The sequence below is a fragment of the Drosophila novamexicana genome, unplaced genomic scaffold, assembly GCF_003285875.2.
Source record: "Drosophila novamexicana strain 15010-1031.04,08,12 unplaced genomic scaffold, DnovRS2.1 tig00004555-arrow-pilon, whole genome shotgun sequence".
NCBI lineage: Eukaryota > Metazoa > Arthropoda > Insecta > Diptera > Drosophilidae > Drosophila > Drosophila novamexicana.
The window spans coordinates 368,809-395,231 of NW_020825052.1; the positions used below are offsets into that span (position 1 = coordinate 368,809).

The 26,423-nt window shown below is 39.0% G+C and overlaps 1 protein-coding gene across 9 annotated transcripts in view; it reads right to left on the minus strand.

Annotated features, from left to right (window-relative positions):
* LOC115770040 (CUGBP Elav-like family member 4) overlaps window positions 1-26,423 on the minus strand; it is a 163,698-nt gene that overhangs the window by 11,770 nt on the left and 125,505 nt on the right. For 8 of the 9 annotated variants that reach the window (XM_030715110.1, XM_030715112.1, XM_030715117.1 and 5 more), the window contains 5 exons: window positions 8,643-8,786; window positions 8,285-8,558; window positions 8,023-8,121; window positions 6,760-6,837; window positions 5,060-5,236 (listed from right to left, as the gene is read on the minus strand). In XM_030715110.1, coding sequence (XP_030570970.1) covers window positions 5,060-5,236; window positions 6,760-6,837; window positions 8,023-8,121; window positions 8,285-8,558; window positions 8,643-8,786 — 772 coding nt within the window. The remainder of the gene's footprint in view (window positions 1-5,059; window positions 5,237-6,759; window positions 6,838-8,022; window positions 8,122-8,284; window positions 8,559-8,642; window positions 8,787-26,423) is intronic. The other variant, XM_030715113.1, reaches the window with a different exon arrangement.

Here is a 26,423-nt window from a genome sequence, read left to right on the forward strand (position 1 = left end):
TAAAAAATCGGATTCCAATGAGATATAGGAACTTAAAGACGCCATTTATCCCAAACATTTGGATTTAATATCTTGTATCAGAAAAGTTGCTCAGTTCTTCGAAGTTTTTTTTAAAAACACCTTCAGTCGCAACGAACCTTACAACTTTAATAAAAGAGTAAGCAAAAATATTATGGACTCATTGCAATTAAACACAAAATTATGAAACAAAAATGAAAGGAAACTTTCCCTTATACCTAAAATATTTATAGACACTAGAAGCAGGCACTAAATTAAATGAAAGTGAATCAGCAACGAATGAAGATAAATCCAGTACTTGCAATATTAATGTCCGTTTAAAATTCTAATGTTAAATTTGACTTTTAAAGATAAGTCAAATAGTGACACAGCAAATAAATGCAATCCTTCACAATTTTAAGCGTTAAATGTGTATAATTTTGATTAGCACAGTTTCAAAGCCAGAATCTGAAGATATACATTAAAAGATTCAATACCTTATATGTTATGAATTAAAAATTTTTCATATTGGTAAGATCTGATTAACTTATCATAAAATTACTATATCAAAGAAACAATCCGTCATTGCGTTACTTGGATTAGTATATTCTCTTTTAAGCTATATGCCTCCCGACATATCTAAACCGTTTTTTGCTAATTTTAATATTTATTTACTAATGCTAACTTTATATACTTGACATCACCCAATTTATAGTTTGTTAACTGATTCGTGTTCGTTCCAGCTAGTTTGTGTTCCTATCAGCTGTCTTGTTCTCGTCTCATATTAATATGTTTCTAGTAAAGGTAATGAAAAATATAAATATTTATCTATATATAAATAAAATGCTTATCATGATCAGTACAGATATACATTTTTTAATAACGTTCATTCTGCTTAACGTAATATAAAAATAATTGTATACATTAAAATATAAGATGTAATAGAGACACATCCGAATGATTAATTAACTGCAAGTGAAGTGGAGGTATACACTATGTCATACTATCACATCCTTACAGGTCTGAAAGTTAAGTAAAATAAATGTTCTTAAATATGTATATAGGCACAGCTCCTGGTGCTACTATATTAGATACGAAATATTTACTTAAAATATTGAATTATGTCCAGTAATAATTAATATGGATTCCTCGTTATATATTTATTATTAAATATATTCAAATAGATGCATCCGAAGAATTTATCAATACAACTAAAAATTCATCGACTAATAGAAGATCTTTGGAACTACTTAACGAATTTGGCTATGATAGGCTAGATTCATCGGCAAAAAATCAAAATCATTCAACGATAAATGATACATTTCAATCGCTTAATACTAACTGTCCAGATTCCACTCATGGATTCGATTCCAGTTATACTCCGGATATAACTAACCAGTCCAGCATTTTAAATAATTCAACCAATAAACAAGTTTTTACTTACACAACTGAAACTCCACTAAGTGATGTCAGGGATTTGATTATTCAAACTGCGAAAACCCAAAAAAATTGTAAGAAACATTTTTGCTTATTTTGCAATAAGTTGCAAACAAAATTCGCTCGTCACTTGCAGCTTGTTCATAAAAATGAGCCGCAAGTACAAAAATTCATATGCCTGCCGAAAAATGACAAAACTCGGAGATTACTTATTGATGAAATTAGAAAAAATGGTGATTATATCCATAATATCGATGCATCGTTAAATAATGGAACTCTAATCGTGCCCCGTCAAAAGCGAGTTAATTCTAAAAATGAAGTTGTTGATTTCATATGTTGCAAGGGATGTTCTGGATTTTTTCCCAAAAGCACAATACGAAGTCATATTAATAATTGCAAAGGCAGCGATCATAAGAAAGGAACTCGTGACTTGCTTAAACAAGGTCGCTCCAAAACCGGCTTTATGCATAAAAGTGCAAACGACGTTGTGCGCACAAAAATAATGCCTGTTTTAAATGATGATCCAATTTCTCGGAATCTGATATATGATGAATTGATTGTTTTATTCGCAAACGCAGAATCTATGAAGCACGGCGAACTTCAGTACGATATGATCAGAGCAAACATGAGATTGCTAAGCAGACTATTATGTGAAATAAAAAAATCTGAACCCAATGAGATACAGGAACTTAAAGACGCCATTAATCCCAAACATTTGGATTTAATGATATCTTGTATCAGAAAAGTGGCTCAGTGGGACTCTTCTTTGTTGTTTTTTAAAACACCTTCAGTCGCAACGAACCTTACAACTTTAATTAAAAAGTGCGCAAAAATATTATGGACTCATTGCATAAAAACACAAAATCATGAAAAAAAAAAAATAATTAAAGATTTTCTTGTTCTATGGGAAACCGAAATCCCTCTTTTTATAAACAAAAAAGCTATAGAAGATCAGTCAAAGAAAAAGAGAGCTCTACCAACTATCTTACCATGTAAAGAAGACATCAAAAAACTTTTTGATTATGTGATAAAAAAGTCTGAAAATTCTCTTAGTGTGCTGAAAATTAAGTTTGATTTTTTGTCATGGACATCGTTAATACAAAGCACACTAATTGGCCTTCAAATTTTTAACCGCCGTAGAGCTGGTGAAATTGAAAGACTAACAATTGAGAACTATCTAACAGGCCACGCCATCGATGAAAATGTGGATAAAGAAAACTTCGACCGTCTCACGAAAGAAACTAGAGAAATTGCTCAAAAATACACAAGGTTGACTATCCGTGGAAAACTAAATCGAACTGTGCCAGTGCTGCTCACACCGTTTGACAAGTATTGTATTGAAACTATTCTTAAATATCGTAAAAGAGCTGGTGTTAAGAAAAATAATGATTACATATTTAGCGTGCCTAACGCCAAGCCTTTAGCAAAGCAGTATGTACGGGCTTGCCCCATTCTAAAAAGATTTGCCCTGGAGTGTGGGGCTCGCTGCCCAGGGGCCTTAAGGGGAACGATGCTTCGAAAGCATTTAGCTACCTATACATCGATGCTTAACGTCGAAGATGTCCAAATTGATAGGCTTGCCAATTTTATGGGTCATCATAAAGATATACACAAAGAAATCTACAGAATCCCTGTAACAGTAGCGGAGATTGCCGAAGTATCCCAGATGCTTATGGCAGCTCTTGGAAATAATGTTGAGGATGAAAACACAGTAGCCCTTGATCAGTTAAAAGAAAGTGAGTAAATATATTCATCAAGGTTGTGAGTGATACTAAGTGTAGTTATTGTGTAGAATATAATATTTTAACTTATCTAATAATTACTTATCCAATAAGCCCTATTGTCAATGTTTTTACATTATACTTAAAATGTATTTTGCAGATGATCCTTTAGAGGATTCGGAATCAGATTATTCTGAACAGCGATCAGAAAGCGAATTTAATATTTCCGATGATGAAATTGTAGAAAAATCCAATGCAAAAGGAAAGCGTCCAAGTAGTGAGTATTGAATTGCAACCTACATATTTTTGTCACGTGCTTACATGCATTGCGATTAGTCTGTCCTATTTATCCTCATTCGCAAAGTGAAAAAATATATCGTGCTTATTTTGCGGGCCCATTGAAGTTAGAAACTTTGGGCTTGAAATATATACACGTATATATCCACGATAGGTAAAGTGCTACAATTATATAATGACGACCACTGGGGGCGTTGTAAATCCTAAAAATCGTTTTAAATTGCACAATCGCAAATCTTACAGAATCTTAGAGCTTGACTAACTTTTTCATGAATACTATTGATGGACTACTCTGAAGATCGATAAAAATTAGTTTGCCTACGATTGACTGGGTGCGTGGCGAATGTTTAAAATTGATATCACCTAATAAATTGTTCTGGTAGGCTGTATTAATCTGTTATTGGTCTATGATTGAGTATTGCGACGGTTGCAACCGACTGCAAAGTTTTTAATATTTTTCTATATTACTAAAACGTTATTCTTTTTCACACTAAATTGTATTAAACTCTATTATTTAACAGGATCATCATTTGGAAAAACGATAAGAAACCGGTGGTCGAATGAAGAGCGTGAAGAAATATACCAGGCTTTTGGCGACCTGTTGTCGCTTAAAGGATTGCCGTCACTTAATCAATGCAACACAGTTATAAATAATTCTACATATCTAAAATGTAGGACACCGGCGCAAGTAAAAACATGGATAGATAATCAGCGCAAGGCTAAATCAAGGAACTCCGCAAATAGATTAAATAATAAATATGTTGACCATATTTAAAATAAGTGGATTATACTTTTTCGTATATTAATATTAATTTATGTTAAAAAATTTTGGAATTAAAAAAAAATTCATTTTAAATGCATGTATTTAATAACGTCATTTATGTTAATTCACATTATTAATTTTACTTTAACCTAAAGTGATCCAAAACTACATTCAAAATAAATTTGACTCTTAATTTCAATTAAGCCAGTCTGCCACTAAATTTAAAATGTATAAATTTAATAAAATATTGCTGAGTCTTACGTGGTTTAGCGTTATATTTATTTAGTTTAGTGAGTTTTATCGAAATTCACTGTTCCCTAGTCCTCATAACCTCTATATATGAGTCTCTATATTTATATAAAATCAGTATGTTTTTGGGGACAGCTATTTGACTGTTATTTACTAAATTGAAGTGTGAACTGGACCAAATCTCATCGTTCCTGTGTCCTTATAATACACGTTGCTTATGCAAAAAGGTCTGCATATGGCAACCCTGCGTTTTTGTTCCTAAAACTGACCTTATATATAAAGTTCATTATACGGAAAATTTTTATGTTATATACTGAGAGTATTTCGGGAACTGAGTCCTCGTAAAACACGTTACATGGTGTGTACCCAAAATAATGGTTGTATATAAAATTTCTCATAAGTCACGAGGCTATGCTTCTAAGACCGTTAAAATTTCCCAGAGGTTAATTTAGAAGTTCCATCATGATTCCCCAAAGAGAAAACCCCCACTTTTTGGGGTCCCTGAAATCGATGCTCCACATATATATATATATATATATATATATATATATATATATATATATATATATATATATATGGGCATATTTGGAATTACCGAAACATTTGCTCTGATTTGTAGCACGATCGATGAAGACCTTAGAGCTGATCACATTGCCAAATGGCAGGAACATTTGCATTAATTCTGCATCACCAAATTCTTGCGGCAAATGATAGATGAATAGATTGCAGCCCTCCGGACCGGATATAGAACATCCTGGGAACATCAGAAAATCTTAAAAGAAGACATTACAAGAAAAGAAATAAAGTAGAGAAAAGAAATTAAACGATGAGCAAAATCATAAGTTAGAACATTATGAGTTTGTCTGCTGTATTTGGCTGGTTTTGAGTTTATTTTCCTTTTTTTTTTCATTGTGTCTCGTGTTTCGTGACTGATTTTGTAGACGATTTAACTAAAGCTAATGCGTTTCATAAAACTGCAAAACCAAATAGCAAACAATATGATAAAATATACTCTTACATAAAAGATAAACAAACGAACAGTAACAAAATACGCTTGCATAGGCTAAAATATAAATGTAGACATATTCGTAATCTAAAATGCTTAATGAGCTACCAGTTCTATAATTCTAGCAATAAAATACTTAAGATTTTAGCTTATGATATTAAATTCTATTTGTTTATTCTCATTTTATATATATATTTTTTATAGCCCCATTTGCGATTATCCCTATACAAGAATAGTATGATATGAGTTCAGCATAGCCGAGTTTCATGTGTGTGTCATGCAGGATAAGTACTAAGTAAATATATCAAAAATACAATTAACTACGCGCAACAAATATTGAAAATGAATAACAGATTTACAAACAAGTAAGGGTTAGTTATAGACAGTATACACATTTAAGAATGTGGTACACAGGCACACACACACACACACCCACATACATACAAAAAGAGAGAGAGAGAGTGGCACATACACATAGGAACATCTATATAGCTGACTATAATTCAGATACGTATATATAGACATTATTTATGTACGCCTTATTAATGGTGTGCTTGTATCTTGTCTCGTCACCGTTACATAGTTTAAGAAAGACAAAGGAACTGAGTAAAAAAAAAAAAGAAAAAACCAAGCGAAACAAAGTAACATAAAATTTTATGATTTTTCATGTGCCGGACCCAGCCCTCGACCATCCGATCCCCGCGCGTTTCAGGCAAATATCTTGAATATACGCCGACGCTTTTTATGTGATTTTAAGCAGTTTATATGCAATTTTTACGATCTCACATAAAATGCCTTTAAATGCAGCCATTAAAAACGATTTACGCCTCTGGTTCTGCAACCCTTTCGAAAGGGGTTCCGCGATTTTGCCCCTGTTCAGTGCATCAAAATATAAGTAAGAATTCCAAATAAAAAGAACACAAGTAATTAATTTTTATGGGCATTTTAGTCAAATACGTTCGCTAAAAGAAAATTCATTTATTTTATTAAATTGGCTTTATCGACCCACCGAACTGCTTACGATATTCAATATATATTTGTCTACGGAGTACGTGTTTGTGTGGGTGTGTGTGTGTGTGTATCTGAATGGTTAATTTATTTATATATAAATGGAAACATTTATTTATGACGAGTAACGAAATTCTAAACCCTTCGCTTTGCATGAGTTATTCGTTTCAAGCCAAGAGTCAAACACAATATTGAGATATAGTACAAAAAGAAAAACTAACAAAGAGTTAGAAACGGAACTAAAGAGAGAACAACCGACAAAATAATAATGAAAAGCTTACCTTCACGCTGAGTGGGTGCAACCGCCGCTAGGGGAGGTGGTAAAGCTTGTGGAAACTGTCCATAGACGGCGGGAAAGGCTGCGTTATATATAAATAATTTTTGTTTTTGGTTTTTACACAAAATCCGAAACATTTATAAAGACAACACAACAGTTAAGTATACGTATATAATTTATGTTAAATTAATTAAGATTTCTTTGGTGTCAAGTTAAACCAGGTATAAACAGAACAAAAAACGATAATAAGTTTACAATCAAAGATGACAGGCTACGACCAGATCCGACCATTATATATCTTTCAGTCAGAAATAACATCGGAAAATTAAGATATACCAGCCAAAGTGGGCAACTGGATTTCTAGAGCGTGTGTTACATAAAGTTATAAATATAGACTTTACGTATGGCATGTGAATACGAATTTAGACAGATTCAAAGTTCGTATAAACATTGTTATGATAAAAACAAGAAAATATAATAAACGAATTTTATATCGTGTGTTCGCAAAGAATTGTTAAACGTTTAACATTGAACAACAAATTTGGATATAAGAAGATCTGAAAATATTCAACATATAATTAGAACAAACTAGGAGAACGAGTTTAAACAGAAAAGCCATATAAAGAAATATAGAACTGTTTTTCAGTGTGGCAATCAATCACTTTGCTTGAGAAGCGCATAGAAGAGCGATAAATGGTAAAGATTGATGGTGAAGGTTCAACGATTTTTGCTACACTTAAGACGAATTCTGTATTTCTTTTGAAACAAATTAAATATTTATGTATATATAGAAGTTAGAGTTATATATAACACTTTACTAACAATATATATTTATGGCATGACACAACAATTATTAATTATTTCAATAAAAACAATTATAAATGATTGAACTGTTTATGCTGTCTGTTGTTGTTGAATTCCTTCTTTTTTGTTATGTGAATCGCCTGCCTTATAGCGGCATTGTGCTTATGACGATGATAATACAGATCTTGGCGCTAATTATGAGAGAACCTGACAGGTGATTTATGAAATAAAATGACTAGATAATGCACGAGAGAGATAAAGAGGGGAAGCGGGAGTATGTATGATAAATTGGGCTAATAATGACATAACAATTTTTCAAATTATTAACATTTGGTGCGTATGGAACTTGTACTATCTATTTAAATTTTCTTTATTTGGGCACAATTATATACGTAGTTCTCTTAGGCATATTGTTGCATAAGGCATATTACAGACTATGGCTAACCCGAGTTTGGGAACTTACCAACTCCTGGAAATGGTGGCAAACCAGGGAAGGCATGTTGCAGTGCAGCAGCATCGCCATTTGGCAAACCTTGTGGTGGTATGGTCAGATGCAGCGGATCTAGATGAAATAATAGAGTGTAAGGCATAATTGGTTAACCTTGTTAGCTGGTAACTGAAATTGTTAAATGCATTTATGTAAAATAAAAAAGTAAGATAAACAAAAAATCATTGGTTTCTTGGCACAAACAATATAGGATAGATAGACTTGTGGGGCTACTTACGTGGGAATGCCGTTTGTGGAATGCCATTCGTGAAGACACCGTCCGCAACTGAAGCGGCAGCAGCGGCGGCTGCAGCCCCGCCGGGCTGGCCATTGGGCGTATTGGCGCCCATATTGAAGTTGGGCATCGTTGGCGAGGGCAGCGACGGCGGCTGGCCGGTGCCATTGAGGCCATGAGGTATTTGCGTTGCCAATGCAGCCATTGGATTCATATAGGCAGCTGCCGAGCCCGGTGCCGTTGCCGCGGCAGCCATCAGAGCCGCTTGCTGTTGTTGCTGTTTTTTTTGGGAATATAAAAAGGGACGTGATGAGGCGTGCTGAACGGGCCGTTGGCGGGTATGGTTGAGGAGGGTACTTACCTGCGCGTAGGCGCCGTACGGTCCAAATTGATTAAAGACAAACGGATTCAATAGGTTCATATGACCGGCCATTTGCTGCATGCGTCTTATTTGTCGCTCCTTCTCCGTGTCGGCGTATTTGACAACCAGGCTGGAGGATGCACCCTGAAAATAATTGGAATCAAAGAGTGAGTCAGTGCGTAAGTGAGTGAGTGAGTGGCATTGCATATTTATTGGCGGCTTTTCCGTTTCCCGCCAGCGCAGGCTACAGCGAGCGGGAAATCCTATTACAGGCCATTCTTTTGTGCCTTGTCACTTGACGTTGACGTTGGGGGGTTGCCAACGTTGCCTTATTTTTACCTGTCTCTCTCCCTCTCTCTCTCTTTCTCTGCCACCCCACTGCCCTGCTCGCCGCTGTGCACTTTGCCATTTGGCTTTTGTTATGCGAGGCGCACTGCTCATTATTATCATATTATATTTTATATGCTTTTGTGATAAACAAGAACAACAACAATAGCAACAGCAACAGCAACGATAAAAAGCAAAAATACTCGTAAATAACAAAATAATTGGCAACGCACTTCAATTTGCATTTCCATTGAAATCGGCTTACAAGCTGTTCGCTCTTTATAATATAATATAAGTACCTCTCACATTCTACCCATGTAGCCCCCTATCTCAGGCATCTACATTGAGTCATGATGTTATCTATTGTCGGCTCTCATTGATTTCGAAATATTGGGCACATTCAACAAAGACGGCGCCTAAGCTCTGCTGTGCAGTGCGCTGTCTTTGGCTTTGTTGCGTTCTTTGATGTCAATTAATTAGCATAATAATGGCCGCTTCACATTTCGCACTTCCTGCCCACCACTTAGGCCCCCCCTTTACGTCTACTGTATGACAATTGAAGCGACGACAACATTTCATGTGCCTCGACATTTTGTTTTGTTATAATTAAGACGTTTTGCAGATGAGTTGGCTGTTTTTGTAATACGAAACCTTTACTGGGGGAGGCTGGGAAATGGGGGAGAGAACAGCTTTTATGATTTTGCAAATCATTAATCAATGTAACAATGATATTATGTTGCATAATTTTAGTCGCCCACACTCTCCCTTTTCCAGGCTCTGTTTGTTTTTGTGTAAGTATGTGTATCGTTAATGAGACTAAAGCCAAACAGGTGCTCCATGTATATAGTTAGGAGCCTTGCACACAATTTTAATTAATGAAATATGAAACTCAAGTTTATGTAAAGGCCATGATACGAGGTAAAACATTCAGGGAACAGCAAAGTTACCAGGAGCCTGGAGGCACACCGCCGGCAATGTGAAACTATATTCTCCGCATTTCTGAGCAGCCTGGAGCAATCACGGTCATCTCTGGCCCGGTCTTGTAATGAGCTTTAATGAGCTACCAGTGAACATTAGACATTACACGATTATATTTATCAGTCGAATCTGTTGCTGAATAGCGAATGTTTTAGTTACTCGCTTAGGTCTTTATATCCAAAGGGTCTCTATTGTCTTTAAGAATTGAATACTTGGCTATAAATGCACATTTATGGCAAAAACTGACGTTATTTAGGAATAGAAGCCAGCACTAGGAGAGAATGCTAAAAGTATATGCATTCATCATTAAACATAATATAAATGAGAAAAATATCTTTAAAAACCCGATGAATATACATTAAAACATATGAAAGCAACATTCACTGAACTTTAAGTTATAAAATTATTATAAATATTCCAGAAGCAAACATAAACAAAGACGGCCTAAAGGCAATTCTGGTATTTATCATTCAAAAATTTCAATTGTGCCCACTTGAGCAATTTTCTGATGGGTTTCGTGAAACTGTTGGCATGTAATTTTAAACGAAGAATCAACAGAAGCACACAATTATTGAAGTGCACTTCTTTTCAATTTTTCGCCAGCAAATTACAGCATATCAACAACAGCAGCAGCCATGCCAGACACACACACCCCATATACACACACACACACACACACACACATATGTGGCGGCAACAATGAGCGCTTTTCGCATTCCCCAGCGCCCTGGCTATACTGGCTGCCTGTTAATTTCATATTTCGAAACATGACACTTTCACACTTTGGCTAATTTAAAAGCATACAAAATGGTGGCCAACACACACGCACGAGTTTCTTTATTGTTGTTCTTGTTGTTGTTGCCTCATTTCGTGACGAATGTGCTTTGTAGTAGCTGTTGCCGTCGACGTCGCCGATGCCGTTGTTGCTGTAATTGCCGTTGACTGTTGCATGTGGCACACAAAAGGCGAATCCTTTTCGCGCGTATATGCAAGGCGCGTCCTGCTCAACAACGTCGTCTCGTTAAATTGTCGCATGACACCTCACCAATGTCATCACCATTTGCTGTTGCACAGTGTCGAGAGTCAGCCACATTATTACTGTAATTATGTTGGCCGTGTAAACGTCATTAGGCGTTTTAGTGGCAGGCTACAGAACGTGCCCCAATCGAAGTGCTGAGCGACAATGTAGCTGTCGCAGCACTTGTAAATCTTTCGACATGTTGCACGAAAATTGCAATGCACAAATTACAGTCACTGCACCACGCGCTGAAGTTGCAGGGGCACAAATTATAGAGGAGGTCCGAATAACGAGCACCTATCTAGCACGAGTGAGGGACAGGCCTATTATAGAAAGCTGACACAATTTTGGGCAACTTTTCTGTATTTCACACTTTCAATTTTGAAATCGTAAGCATTTCTGTGAGCTGTGCTTTTTGCTATTTTAATTTCTGTTCCAATATAGCTAGTTAGATATATAAACCAATCCCAAATATTCCATTTGGTTCACTTTTGTTTGCCTATCTTTTCAATTTCTAATTACCCCCTATTCCAATGTCTTAGCTTCTATAATTAGCGCAGCTCTTCAATCTCCCAGACAAATAGTGCAACAGGCAACGGCTCGCATGGAACCACAAAAGCTCATAAATTAATTCATTAACGTCAATTTGATAGCCTTATAATCCCCGCACCGCATGCCTTGTGGCGGGCGGTTGCCAATTTGGTTTGCTAGGCCCCTCCGCCTCCGCCTCTTCCTCACCCTCTTACCTCCCCTTAAAATCCGGCAGTGTGCAGACTTGGAAATTATGTTTGCTTTCGTTGGGTTGTGTAAGTCAGCCAAGTCAATATGAACGTTTATTATATGCTATGTGTGCAGTTGTTTGGCTGGCACTTCCGTTTCCTGAAGACGACGACACGAAATTCCCATTCAAGTGAATTGCTGCGCCAAATGAAATGAAAAATTCAACACGACTCTGAAGGCAAGCAGCACGCGCCAGCAGCAGGCACAGCCCTGGCCCTGGACGACTGATTCTACTGACTCGAATGCAACAGGCTGCGGGTTGCCAGTTGCCGGCTGCCTGCTGTCGACTGCCGTCTGGCAACTAACAAGCCCAACTACTAACAGGAGGCCGTCGTCAATTCTGGACTTGTGCCAGGCGGCACTTTTGGCAGCAATCGCATGTTGCATGCCACTTGCTTTGCGGCACGGTCCTGCAAACGTGACGCCATTAGCTTGGGCCTCTCTCTGGCTTAGTGGCAAGCGGGGTGGAGTGCTGAGGCCTTACGATTTTGGCACTTGGCAATATACATATACATATATATTTTTTTCGCTTTATTGTTTTTTAATGCGCGTTGCTCAAAGTTTTTGCCAGTTTTTTGGCCATTTTTTGGCAAAGTTTCAAACCGCACAAGGCCAATAGCTAAGTGAACCCAACGCTGTCGTTGGCCAATTACAATTGAAGGCTTACAGTGCATTTAAAAAGTAATTTGTCTGCCAGCCGCCCCGAAAAGCCGCGCACGTATTTATATTTAAATGCAAATGCAGCCAAGCCCGGCACACAGACGCGAGCAGGGAGGACACAAATGGGAGGGGGCAGGCGGCAACGAGTGCACATGATAAACCTGTTGGCTGTTGGGCTCTGGGGCCCTCCAGACATGACTGTAATCACAGTTACCCGGCTGGCAGTCCTGTTGCCGTGTTCACTAATGGTGGCTACAAGCCGCAAGCACTGAACTCCTGCCCCATACGGCGCTATAGCCTAGAAAGCGGAACGCTTACACGGGCGCTGATATGCAGGCAGCCAGAATACACACACTCACACACACACATAATAAACTGCAACGTGCTCCTGCGGTCCTGGACTGGAGTCCTTTACGTGTCTGGGGACATGTTAACATGGCAGTCGTGCCAAAAAATTATTATTCCCGCCTCGATGGCGCTTTTTGTGCGACGACTGTGAGCGTCGATTTGTCAACGCCTAAAAGGACAACATATTTCTCTCTCAATTTGCAGCACAGCAAAAAAATTGAAAAATGTCGGCACAAAATAATACAAAATAAATACAAATAAATAAAAAACTAGCAAATAAATGGGCGGCAAATGGTTTTAACAAATGAATTATATATGTATGCGTATTGCTTCTTTTTTTTTTGCATATATTTTTGTATATGCCTGTGCATGATTTGCATACAATAGTTTATTTTTATTATAATTTTTTTTTATTATTTATTTTTTAAGCAGCCGCCGGCCGCAGCTTGTTTTAATTGCTAAATGAATTGGCCCGGCACGCATTTGTTTAATGGCCAGCCATTTTTATATATCAATTAAAGCAGCGACAAGAAAATAAATACTTTTCATTTTGTTGATTTTATTTATTTAACACAAAAATGTGCGCGCATAAATTTAGAGCCAAATGGATTTGAGCTGCGCCATTCAAGGGCTCAAAATAAAATATATAAGCTTAATGGAAAGCATGATTTAAAGGTGTTAAATTATACGAGATTGTCAGTAAACAATTAGCTGTGTGGTATTAATATTAATGAGTTGCCAGAGTACTCCGGATTATGACCTGCCGCCCAAAAGATCTATTTGATTCGCTTCTGAGCCTATAACTTCTAGATCAAATTAGTTTTTATTCACTCGCTTAAAGACTGCAGAAGAAATTCAAATTTCTTTAATATTAATTTCTCAGAACTGTAGGCGTATTATTTTAAGATTGTGATTCCCAATTAATACACTATTATTTTAGTCTTTTGCTAACATTTCTAGCTACGCCTAAAATATATTCGTTGTAGTCCCTGCGAATCGATGGAAATAACAAGCGCTCAGCAACTGGCAGCGACTTTTTCAATTAATTTTCACTTATTTAAAGGAACAACAAATTCAAACCAAACTCTCAATGGCAGTTGTAAAGTGGGCAAAAGTAGCAGTAAAACTAATTACAAATTCATTTTCAGATTTTAATTTTGCTGTCAGCTGCAGTCGAGCCAACTAACAGTCGAGCAGTCAGCAGCAATCAGCCAGAGCAGGGTAGACCACTCAGCGGGGCAAGTCCATCCGCCCAGCGTCAAAACAAATCTTCAACTGGCCGGGGGAAAGCCAACTCAAACGCACCACAGAAACCACAAGCCGAGTAAGTAATCTTTTCCGCCAAATAAATCACACCATCGAGAGAGAAAATATGTGAAAAAAATGGGAGAAAAAATAATAAAGAACTCTGACTGCGAGTCAAATTAGTGTAAAATGCCACTAAGCTACCTAAAAGTATGCTATGCATTAACCGACGAGGACAAAAAAAATGTACGTACTATGCGAAAAGTTACTTACTTTCGGCCAAAGTTGCGACGCGTTGTTAACCGCAGCGCTGGGCAGGCAGAGCCAGGCCAAGCGGGATCGAGGAGCGACGGACAGACAAAGCAGGCAGGGCAGACAGGCGTTGCATACATTAAACAACTTTTGGCTCATTGCATTTGGCCTCGGCCCGCCTGCTCCGATCCGGTCCGGCCCGGTTCGACCGGGTCCAGGGCGGGTCGGCATCAAAAGGCAGCCAAATGGAGCCGCAGGCGAAGCGTAAAATGCGGGCAAGCAAAAAGCGCGACCCATTCGAAGAGGACGACGACGACGACGACGACGACGACAACGGCGTTGACAATGCAACTTACTTGGCAACGTGGCCAAAATGAAAAACTTATTTAATTTACTTTGCTTTTTGCCACAGCCAGCCATTTAATTCAATTAGGCGCTGAGAGTTCTTTTAGCAATCGCTTTAAAAGCGACGGCCTAATAAACAATCAAGCGCACTGAAATGTTTCGAAAAATAGCGAAAAAACTATCGGAGCAAGTCGAAAAGCTTAAAGACTTAAATTAAAAAAATATTTAAGAAAGTACATTTTTGATTTATCTTAAACTTGTTTCTAGTAGGCTTAAAGTGGCATCCTAATAAGCAATCAACAGGCTACAAAAATGTTGCCACACATTCACAAAGATATGCGAAGAATGTGACAGAAAAGTTTTAATGCAAGTTGTTGCCGCACTTGGAAAACTTGGCTTGGACAGGACAATTCCTAAATAACGCCTTGAATACGCCCCATTTTGTCGTATCTGTCCTTCGCATGCCTTGTTGCACATGTCTTGCATAGTTCAGGGCGCAGCCGAGGAGCTCCTTAGAAGCTCCAACTGGGAGCTAAGCGCATGCAATGAACTTGGCATTTTGTTATCATTGTTGTTGTTGTTGTAGATGTTGTTCTCGTTGTTGTTGCTGTTGTTATGGGTATAAATGTCGTCAGGACCGCACAGTTTACTCAAGCAAATGGCTGGCTCAACACGGCAGCAAAGGACAGCCAGGATATTACATGCAAGCATGATTGAGTTTCGAGTACTCCTCGTGCATTTGTACATAAGGACACGGGCAGGCCAGCAAAAAGAGGAAGCTCACAATTTCATAAATTTAATGTCGACAAAACGGGGCAAAAAGTTTTTGGGATCTGATTTTAGCATAGGATTGCAACAAATTGAATTTGCTAGTCGCAAGGACTGGGCCTCTCTAATGCACTTAAAATCAAAGTGCGTTCACACAGTTCACAGCTGGGAAAAAAAAGCAAGAGGAGAAACTAAACTAAACGTAAGGATAGCCAGGATAGCTGCCCTCAGACTGTCTGCTGCGTTTTTTGTGCTTGATTGAACAGAATGTTGCCAGGGCCAAATTTAATTTACGACTCTACCAGAGAGTGTGAGAGATAGTGTATGAGAGAGTGAGAGAGAGAGAGGAAGAGGGAGACTGGGCCGCATGAATATTTCATTTGGAGTTGGCTCGCATAAAAAGCGCACAGTTAACGCCTGGCAGACGCCTAAAAAGCAGCCAAGTCTTGGCCACTGCAATCGCAGTCGTAAACAATTTACAGTCGAAAATTGTTAATAAAATTATCAAATATTATATTTATGGTCAGTATTATGGTCAGTGGTCAACACAGCACACTGCTCCCCCCTCTCAACTCTGTCTATCCCTTCTGTTCGTTGGCTTTTTATGCTGCCAGCTTAATTTGCTGCTTTGGTTTTACGAGCTGTTGATGCGATAGTTGTTTTTGCCAGCTACGGATAAGCACAGCGGTAAGTGCCCTTTAAGGGGGTTCTTTACATAGTCTCAGCTATACGCTTGGGCAGTAATCGGTGGCATTCACATAAAGGGCAACTCTTTCAAAAGGTTACGATTCACGTGCAAGCACTAAGAGTTTATCGGTGGAACAACGCAATATAGTAGTAAACCAATTATGGGAAGGATTTGCCAAAACGTAAGGAACATAATAAGACTATCAATTGGTAAGTTTAGTTGGGATATTAGAAAACCGTCTGAACTACAAATAAGTACGTCATGATGTTTACAATATAATAATTATATATGTTGAGCAGAATAATGTTAAAAGCTAATCGGGTAGAAACTCGACTAACGGATACTTCTATTAGGTGGACATGCCTATTGGAAGGATATTTTTATTAGAATATTAGGCACACACTCCTTTTGCGCGGACAAAAATTACCCGACGGTCGCTGTCCACCCAAGGGAGATTTCCCTATAGTATGAGCCATATACATAGTTTTTAAATAGGAGGCTTTTCACATTAAAAGCAAACAATCTAGTTATAGGTTTTTGCTCTGAAGCCCTTTGGCCAAATGGCCGAGGCTAATGAAACAACATCATAAACTAAATTGGCTACACAACACGCGCCTCTAGATCCAATTAGCCCAATAACTAAACCAATGAGTTCTTTCGGGCATTTTGGTTGCCTTTTTCGGTGTCCTGCCATGTGGTGTGCAATGTGCTGACCAGTTCCGTGCCAATTTTCAGCCACAAACAGCAAAACATTTCAAAGGACACGTCAGGCGCAGGACACAGTTGCAATTGCAATGGCAGTGCCAGTTGCAGCTGCAGCTTACTGGCCTGGTGAAAATTGCGCAAAAATATTCTCGCAAAACTAAAAACTAAAATCCAAATGAAAATATTATTAAATTCAATTGGGCAAACATTACAGAAACATGGGACAGGCACGCACACATCCACACACATAGAGGGTGAGGGAGGCAGCGTGGACGGGAGGTCAGCAGAAACATATGTGGATGCAACATGGCGTCCATTTGGCAACGGCCGCCGCAACAAACGACCAAAAATTGCATTGCCATTTTTACGCGCAATTTGTTTTGCGGAAATATTGTGAAAGTTTTTCGGAGCGAGCCGGCAACAGTTCGACAGGCGGGCACAGTCCGGGGCGTCCGGGTGTCCGCCTGTCCGAGTGTCCGGACAGGGCCGGGGACAGGCTGCCACGTTGGCGACATTTGGCCAAATTGCACACTAATGTGTGTGCTTCTCTTTGTGTGTGTGTGTGTGTATGCGTGCGTGCAATTGCCAGCGGCAAATGGCCGCAAATGTTTTATACGTATATTTATATATATTTTTATTTGCTACATGTGCGTTGATTTCTGATTGTTATATAACATTTCATTTAATGCCCAGTTTAAGCCATGCTTAAGGAAAAAAGAGACATCAAAGTCGTGCAGGAAGCACTATCTGCCTTAATTTAATCATGCGAAATTTGTGTCCCGCCCAAATGCAGTAAGCACAAATCGCTTTGGCATGCCTTCCCAATCGCTGAGGCGCAAGCCGCAGAGCTTTGGCCAAAAGAAGAGAAATGCATTTGCCCAAAACCGAGAGAAAAACGAAAAGTAACATCAAAATCATGGCAAATCTTTTCTAACTATTTGCAATTCAAGCATAAGTCTGGCAGTCTCCAGTGTGCCATGCACACATCCTGCCATCCAGGCATCCAACTAGAGCGCGGGGATGGAGCAGGAGCGGCGAGCAGTTTCATATGCAAAAACAGCTCCACCCACTGGCAACAAATCTTGCAATGAATATATTTGGCCAAAACGACTGTCTGCCTGCCATTGCATACTTCTAGGCGTTGGCGTGAAACATTTTACTTGGGCAAACTGTTCTCTGGCTGCCGTCTTGATAAACGAGTGTCGTCAAGGCGAACGCACTTGCCGCGCGCTTACCTGCTAGTCTAGTGCTTGGCGGTTTATATTTTCACAATTTTTCCTCTTAAAAGGAAAGAAAAAGAACACAAAGTTTATACCTCACAAATTGCTTGCGGAAATGATAGACGGCAGTCGGTAGTCTGTAGTTTTCTAGGCAATTTATACAGTCACATGTTCCTTTGTTGTCTGATTGCGGCTCAGACGGAGGCTCAGTCTCAAACTTAAACCGAGCCTTTGGGTAAGTGTTGTCGTTAAGCTGCATGAAGCCTAGAAATCAATTTCTTGTACTGCAGCTTAAGCAAAGCTATTTGGATATGTTCAAATATGTGTCTACTCATGATCGAACATGCTTATCGTCTACTAAAATGAGCTTAAGTTTGAGCAAAATGTGTATTATTTTGGACTTATATGTTTAGCAGTACGACATATTTTGCAAGTCTTTTTTTCAAAAATGCGAATATTTAAGCTGAGCTTTCGTGAAGAGTTTTCTATCTTTTTCCAAGAACATACTTATTAAAAAGAAGTGCTGCGTAAGTAGCTGTCCCTAGCTTTGCATAAAATGATTTTTTACATTTTAAAGATTATATAATAGACATTTGCCTAAATAGTTGTTGTCAGTTGCAGTTTGTTACTTTATTCAAACGTGCACAGATATGCACATGCTTTTGCTTTTGGGTCCATGATTTCAGTTTCTGTCTCTGCTGCATGCTCGCCTCCCCTGTCTCTTGAGTCATTGCAGCTTCTGCTTGACTTGCTTATCATAACAAAAGTTGGCTTGCAAAGATGAAAAAATGAGAGATAGGGGGAGCAGAGAAAAAAACTGTCCGAGTCCGTCAAAACGAAATAATATGCCAAAGCATTCTTCACTGATTCGGCGCTATGCGTTTTTGCACTTCAAAGTACTTCAAATCAATTTTCTTCACTTATTTTCATAAACCGCCAGCCGGCACTTCCCTCCGACCCCTCACTGCATGTCCATCTGGGCAGCCTGCGGACGCAAAAAATTTGCCAGAGAAGTTCAATTTTTGAAAAATATTTGCAAATTTCATTCACTGCGCTCGTCCATTCAAATTTCCTGCATTTATGTTGTTGTCCTTTAGGGACGCGGCCAGAAATATGAGAGCGGCAAAAGGCAAAAAAAAAAAGGAAAGGAGAAATAAATGGAAATAAAGGACAAAACAGCAGCATGGCCCGTACTAGACCAGGTCCAGCAGCTGAGCTTCGTGCCTTTCCCCAACCACTTGCCACATGGCCAAGCCCCGCCCCCTTCCACCAGCTCTTCATTTTCGGCACATTTGGCCCAACGCAAGGACCTTTTGTTATATTGAGAAGGCAGCAAGAAATTGCGCTAAGATGCTTATCCTTTTTTTCCTTTGCTCTTTCGGAGAAGCAAAAATGGTAAAAATGCTCCATTATTATTTTTATTACTTATTTGCTTTTAATACTTGACGATGGCGAAGGCTACGACTACGGCCAGGGCAAGGGCTTGGGCCTGGGTTTGGGCTTGGGCTTGGGCGACGAACGTCATCCAATCTCAAAGCGGATGTCGTCTACTTTGCATTTTGAGCCGTTCTACTTGTATGCTTCCTGACGCTAGCCAGGATCCAACAATCCGGCATATTTTAAACGACGTCGCGTCGTCGCACCCGTCGTTTCCATCCGCCCGAAATTATTATACTTGCGCCTTGGTCCCTCGTCCTGTCGCACTTATTGAAAAATTCGCATCTCACATCAAGACAAAAAAAAGGAAAAAAAAAATGGAAAGAAAATTGAAATGGAGAAAATTCTTTGGGCATCTGAGCTTCGATGACTTTCGCTTGGCTTCGATTTGCTTGGCCTTTCCCTGTCCCTTTCCCCGTCCCTGCCATGTCCTTTACAGGTCCTGTACTGGTCCTGTGCTCCCTGCACTGGCTCTTGTTTTAAGTGCAGCCCCTAGTTGGCTTTGTCGTCTGTGTTTATGCAAAAAATTTGTCTACTGTCTATGGCCCGGCTGGTCGTCTTTTGTTATTTCTTGTGCTTAAGTAGTTTTTGCTGTTTTTCATACTTTTAGCTTGTAATCACTGTCAATGTCGACCATTCTTCTTCTTCCTTATTTTTTTTTTTTTCGTTCGTGTTTTGTTTCTGACATGCTGCTTAAATGCTTCTCAAGATTTAGCTACTTGATCTCAGCCACCCCAAAGTTATTAATAATAAGCTATACAAATTTTTCAGTGTCTAGTGCATAGATTGCCAGGATTGCCAGGATTCGTCTGGGACACTGCACTTACATAAAGGATGCCCCAAAGGGGTTATTCTTTGCTTGTGTTATGCAAATTTGTAGTACATACCTGTAAAGATAAAGAAGAAGAGAATAAATATGAGTAAGTTGCCATTTAAGTGGATTTCCAAGAAATGTCAAATTTTATGATTAAGGGTCGAGCGCCAAGGGTTAGTCTTGGCTATAAGAGGAACACGCAGATGTGTGCAAGGAATTGATATAAAAATTGAATAAATTGCATAGCTTGAAAGGGTTTGTGTACATTGAATTATGGCTCAAAAAAGTTTCATAAATAAATTAAGTAGTTATGATCACTGATAGGATCTACTCTATAACAACAATTCATTAGCACTATTTATTTTATATAGCCTCATAGAACAAATACAATCGCATTATTTTATCTTTTGCCAAAATCATGCCAGCCATTAAATGTAAATAATTGAACACTAGCTTTGCAACAACAAAATCAATTACGCAACCAGTTTGGTATGCCCTTTTTGGCCAGGCCCTAATGTGTTTAACTATGAAAAGCTGCCTAAATTGTTGTGAGAGGCATTTACAAACTGGTGCTTGGGCACTCTCTGAAAACGCTTCTATCGAAGGCAGTAAAATTTTAATAATAGCAAAAAGTTCAATTGGCATTTCAATATTGTCTTTGACCTTAGCCTTTTATCAAGAAAATGCATTGGCAGAAATTGTAGGGGCGGTGACACGGCACGCACATAAACATACACACATCCACACACACGCAGACAACCGACAAACGACCTAGACTTTGACTAGGAACTGCTGGAGCTGATGCCTCCTGCTCTAAGATGGGAGCAACTGGCTTAAAGGGGGCGTTTGCGACTGGGCGATGATATTATGAGTGTTGCTGGCATTTCAACGATTTTCAGTTTTCTTATTAAATATTCTAGAAATGTTTCGGAATCCAATGATTGTGCAATGGCATGTACGCGCAGCCTGCCCCTCGACTTGCTGCCCCCTGGTGCTGCTGCAAAGCATTTTTCGCTTTCAAGCAGTTGGGCGAGGGAACTGCCAAATGTTGTTTGTCATTTTAAGGCAGTGCCATGGGTAACTAGTGAGCTGGAACTGTGGAGCAGCAGCAGCAGAACCAGCCAGCAGCACAAGAGGCAGCAGCAGCAAGTGGCATTGCATGGGGCAACAACAAAGTGAAAATGAAATGACTCGGAACGAATGACAAAGCAAGCATTTATATGCCAGGGAATGCTTGAGACTGGCGGCGGGAGAGAGTGAGCAAGAGAGGGAGAGAGAGAGAGAGCGGGAGAGGGAGAGGTAGCGAGATGGAGACAGAGAAAGAGAGAACCTTTACAAGCACACGCAGACATTCGTACTTTATGTACCTTTTGGCAGTCAATGAAGCATATCCTAATTTGCAAGCCAGGACTTTAAGCTTTTTGGCATTTTGCATTTTAAAGCAAGCTTTTAGGCTTGCCAAATGGAATTCTCGCATAAATAATTTGAATTAAACTCAAATAATGTGTCACACTTTTGGGTCAAGTGTGCTTGAGATCCATAAATAATGCTTAACCCAGGGCTGGAATAGCTAGAATACAGATTTACATAGGATTGAAGCAAACATAAATTATAAATAAATCTGCAAATACTTAGTTAAACATGAAAAATATATGGATTTATTTAACCTCTATCCCACAGCATTATGTCAATAATAAACTGAAATTGGGCCCAGTCAATTTGAGAAGCATGCTTTGCACTTAGCAGCAGCTCGGACATACATCAAAGGTCGAGCAATTTCAGAGCACGGCAAATATTAAATTTTAAAGCGATGTTTTTATTGCCTACGGCTTGACATGAATCTTCCATAATAAATCAAAGCGTTTTGGTTGTTTGTGACTGTATGTGTGTGTGAGTGTGTTTACCTTTAGGCATCAACGAAAAACAGCTAAATAAACAAACGTGCGCTCACAAAATTATGCAACACAAATCATCGCATTTTACGCATGAACAAACATCCGCATCCGCGTTTGCGTTTGCGTTGGCGAATGTTCCGCGATAAGCAGCCAACTAATTTTGTCAAAAAAAAAAAAATCGTTTGTTGAAAAAAATTATTAGAGAGACAAACTAATTTACAATGCGCTCGACAGCATAGTTGCAATGTCAAGCACACACACATGCCAGCACACACGTGTCGAAGCCTACAATCGAGTGCAGTGTAAATATCCTGCGGTTTTTAGTTTATTATTAATTTTTGTCAACGAGTCAGCGAGTCCTGTCCCAGAGCCAGGTTCTGTCTGTCTGCCCTGTCACTGATAATAATTTTCGACTAGCATAAAAAATATAATAATTATATATGCATTTGTGCGTGTGTGTGTGAGAATCTGTGAGTGTGCTTAGTTGTTGTCTGTCCTAAGCGCGTGTTTGCCAGTGTACTTTCAAGCGACATTTAAATAATAACACCGAAATGCCCAACGGCGGGAATTGTTTAATATATAGTTATTATTAATTGCAGTATTTTTTGCCACATAAATTAAGCTAAAGAAGAGTATTAGAAAAATGTGTACAACGAATATTTAGCACACTCTTCTCGGTTCGGAAACTACTAAAGCAAATGATTTCTGAAATATTCTATATTAATTTATTTAAAACATTAAATTTAAAATATATCCACACAATCTTTTGCAAATAGTTATATATGCATATTTATGTGTATATAGTGTGTAGGATATTCGGTATTTAGGTTACGAAAATTTTCAATTGCCTGCGGCTGTTTTTTCTATTGTTTTGTCATTGGCTTTGTGCAACGCAAAGCGGAAATCACGCACATTGCGGTTCGAGTCCTGTCGACACGTATGTCTACTTCTACGCGTGTTTGTGTGTGTATTATGTGCTGTCCGTATGTCCAGGTCCGTTGGCGTTTTTGTGTGTACAGTTATTTACTTGATTAAAAATTAATAATTGCATACAAAACGGCGCTGACGCCGAGCCGGTATATATTAAAATGAATAAAAAAAAATATAGCAAATACCTAACGGGCAAACCAATTTCTGCACACGGATGCAATTTAATATTTTAAATATGTCAATTAAATGCTCGCCGAGGCGGGGCCGTGTTGGGGAAGGGGGTGCGCTGACAGTCCGCCCAGGCGGCTGCTGTTTATAATAAATTATAAAATTGGCAGCGGCATAAATTAAACAAATGCAACAAATTTTATTGCACAGTCGATAAAAGAGTTGGTAGGTGGGCCAAAAAATGGCTAGGCCACAATAGGAATTAGATGGTAACAAAAGTAATGCTAGGAATTTATGGAATGTTTTGCAACCAGACGCAATTTTCAATGTAAAAATCTGTAAATAAATATGGTTTCGTTGGGTCTGTTGCGGTTTTAATTTTTAGTTTTGTTTTCAAGTGCAATCACAGCATTTCAAATGGCATATTGCATGCTGTCAAAAAATGCAATTAATTATAAGACTAGTTGCAAAATTCTTGTATTTGGCTGGAAGAAGCTGAGCTGAAGAGTTGGCATTCGCATGCTTTTAGGCATTATTGTTATTGGGTAGAAGCCAAAGTATGCTATAAAAATATTGAACTTTACGACTATGCACAGCACTCGTCCATGGCACTTGTCATAATTCCATCAGCTGCGAAAAATCTTTAAGCCAACATGGCGCAGGGCAGCAGGTTGAGACGGGGGGCGAGCGAGTCTGTGCTGCAGGATTGTGTGTTGCGTTTCCATGGGCTGCACTCTAGGCAAAGTCAAGTGCTTAAAGCAGCACAAGAGAACGACGAGCACTGCGAAGAGGCAGCAGCAGATGACGAGTGCTTCATAATGCACATGAAAGCAGCTGCAGACGCAGTCACTCCAGTCAGTCAGGCATGGCAGGCAGAGTAGGGCCGAGCGGGGTAGGGCTGAGCAGGGCAGGGCATAGAATCAGCTGAAGCAATAAAAAAGCAAACTCCGCCCGCGTCTACTAGTCAGACACAGAAAAGGCACTCGTCAGTCGTGGAACGACGTCATCGGGTCGCAGTTTAAACGACTTAAGCGCCAAGGAAATCATCATTAAAGTCTCGCCTGCCCCCAAAAAGCGTAGGCGTTGACGATGGCATGCAGTTTTTGTGGGCGTGTACCGTCAACTCACACCGAGCAATGCAATCGACAATGCTGGTTAAGTCAAGTGTAGGTCGTTGGTCGGGTCGCATAGAGTTCTCTACTCTCACCTCAACCCTCACCACAAGCCATCAACTTGATTGTTGTTGCTCGAACTAAGAACTGAGTTTCGTCTCCATTTTTACGCTTCTCGGCGAACACTTAAGTAAATAGAGTTCAAAATGAAATGCGCCCAGCCGCGTCGAGCATTGAGCAGTGAAGTGCTGGGCCCTGGTCTGACATCGATCTGGCCAAGGCGAACCCGGACAAGCCGGGCCAACGGGGCGCACTGGCACTGGCACTGGCACTGCCACTGTGGAGGCGCCACAAAAGGCTTACAATGTTCGGTCAGCTGTTAAGCGCTGTAGTACCAGACTGCATTACTCGTATACTATGTGCTGCATACCACTAGGCGTTATTGGGTGCTTTAATGCCCTTGTCTCTGCATTTGTTTTCAGCTGTCCGTGCGTGCAGCATTTTAATTAACATGCAAATCCAGTTGAAATGCCAATTTATGCTTGACAAAAAATACACAGATCGAGGGAAGCGCACAGGGAGCAGCAAGTAGGCGTACGTGTATGCGTACAGCATACGGTGGTGTTCATATAAATATATGCAGCTTGATTCTGATTGGGTTTTGTTTTAATTGGGTTCTTAAGTCCAAAAAATTTATCGGAAATTTAATAAACATTTGTCAAGTAAATCTAAATAAATTGATTCATTTTATATGAAGTCAAAATTTTCTTTATAATAGAGTAGAAAAGTTTTGCAAGACTTCTTCAAATAACTGTATATCAGTTTATTTTATGTAAAATGCCTTTAAATTTATTGTCATTTAATTTTGCAGTTTTGTGTAATCGATATAAATTCCTTAAAAATAATTACATAATAATTACTTATTCATTGGAATTCGAAATCAGTGCGTGTCCAGATTATTGTTATGCAAATTTAAATTTTTTGTTGCGTATAATTAATTTTGCTGATATTTTTAAATTTGTTTTTCGAAATTGTACATTGAATTGACGGGAGCAGTCAGCTTCTTGCGTACGTACTTGTTGTCAAAGGGTAAATATGAAAAATTATATGCCACTGCCACATAATAGCAATAATAATAATAATGATTATTTTATCATATACTGTGCGAGGCATTGCATAAATAAGTTTTAATTCGGTTTTATAATCAGAAATGCAATGCATAATAAACGTTTTAATGAGACGACCTGACAACGATCAACCAATGGCCAGCAAAGCGAACAACGACAATAACTACGATTTATCAACAGTGCCAAACAACTGTGAGGGGCAAGTCGGTAGTCTGTAGTCTGAAGTCTGAAGGCAGTCAGGTTTTAGGAGCGGTCGTCAGGTAGAGTCAAAGTCAAGTCAATTTAGTAAAAATTGAAACACCTGCTTGATTTCACGGCTGATTTAACTTGGCCATTGTCGCTGGCGTTGTCCATTGTCCTCTTGTCCTTTTTGTGTGCAGCATGTGTTTGCAATTTAGCAGTCAGCCAGCTAAATTCAACAGCTCGAACTTTTTGCAGCTCCTTTGCTTCTTTGGCAAACACTTGACGCTCAGTTAAGTGCGCCTGGCAGGACGTTAGATTGTCGGCGTCTGATAAGAAAAATAAAAATTGTTGCCCCCTGTAGCAATTTGTCTTTTGTTTGAAGTGAAATTTGTTGTTTGTCAGGCGCTGCACTGAAATTTAATGCACCCAGCTAGTTTAACTGGCGAATGCCAAACGCCCCGCGGGCAATCAAAGTTTCACTAGCATCAGCGTGTCGGGGAGGGGGTGAGCAGGGCGGCGTAGTGGACATGCCATAATTACGGCTGTACAACATTTGGTTTTGACATAAGCCATAACTACAACTAGCTAGCACAACAATCGGTCTAAAGTCGAATGCGGAATACGCTTGCTGACTAATAAAATAAAAACTTAACTTGAATTTTTTGGGATAAACCATTTGGGAATATATAATAATACAATATATTATTATATAAAATTCACAAGCTAGCTTAAATTATTTTTAGATTATTTCATTATCTGGTTAATATATAAAAATAGCTAA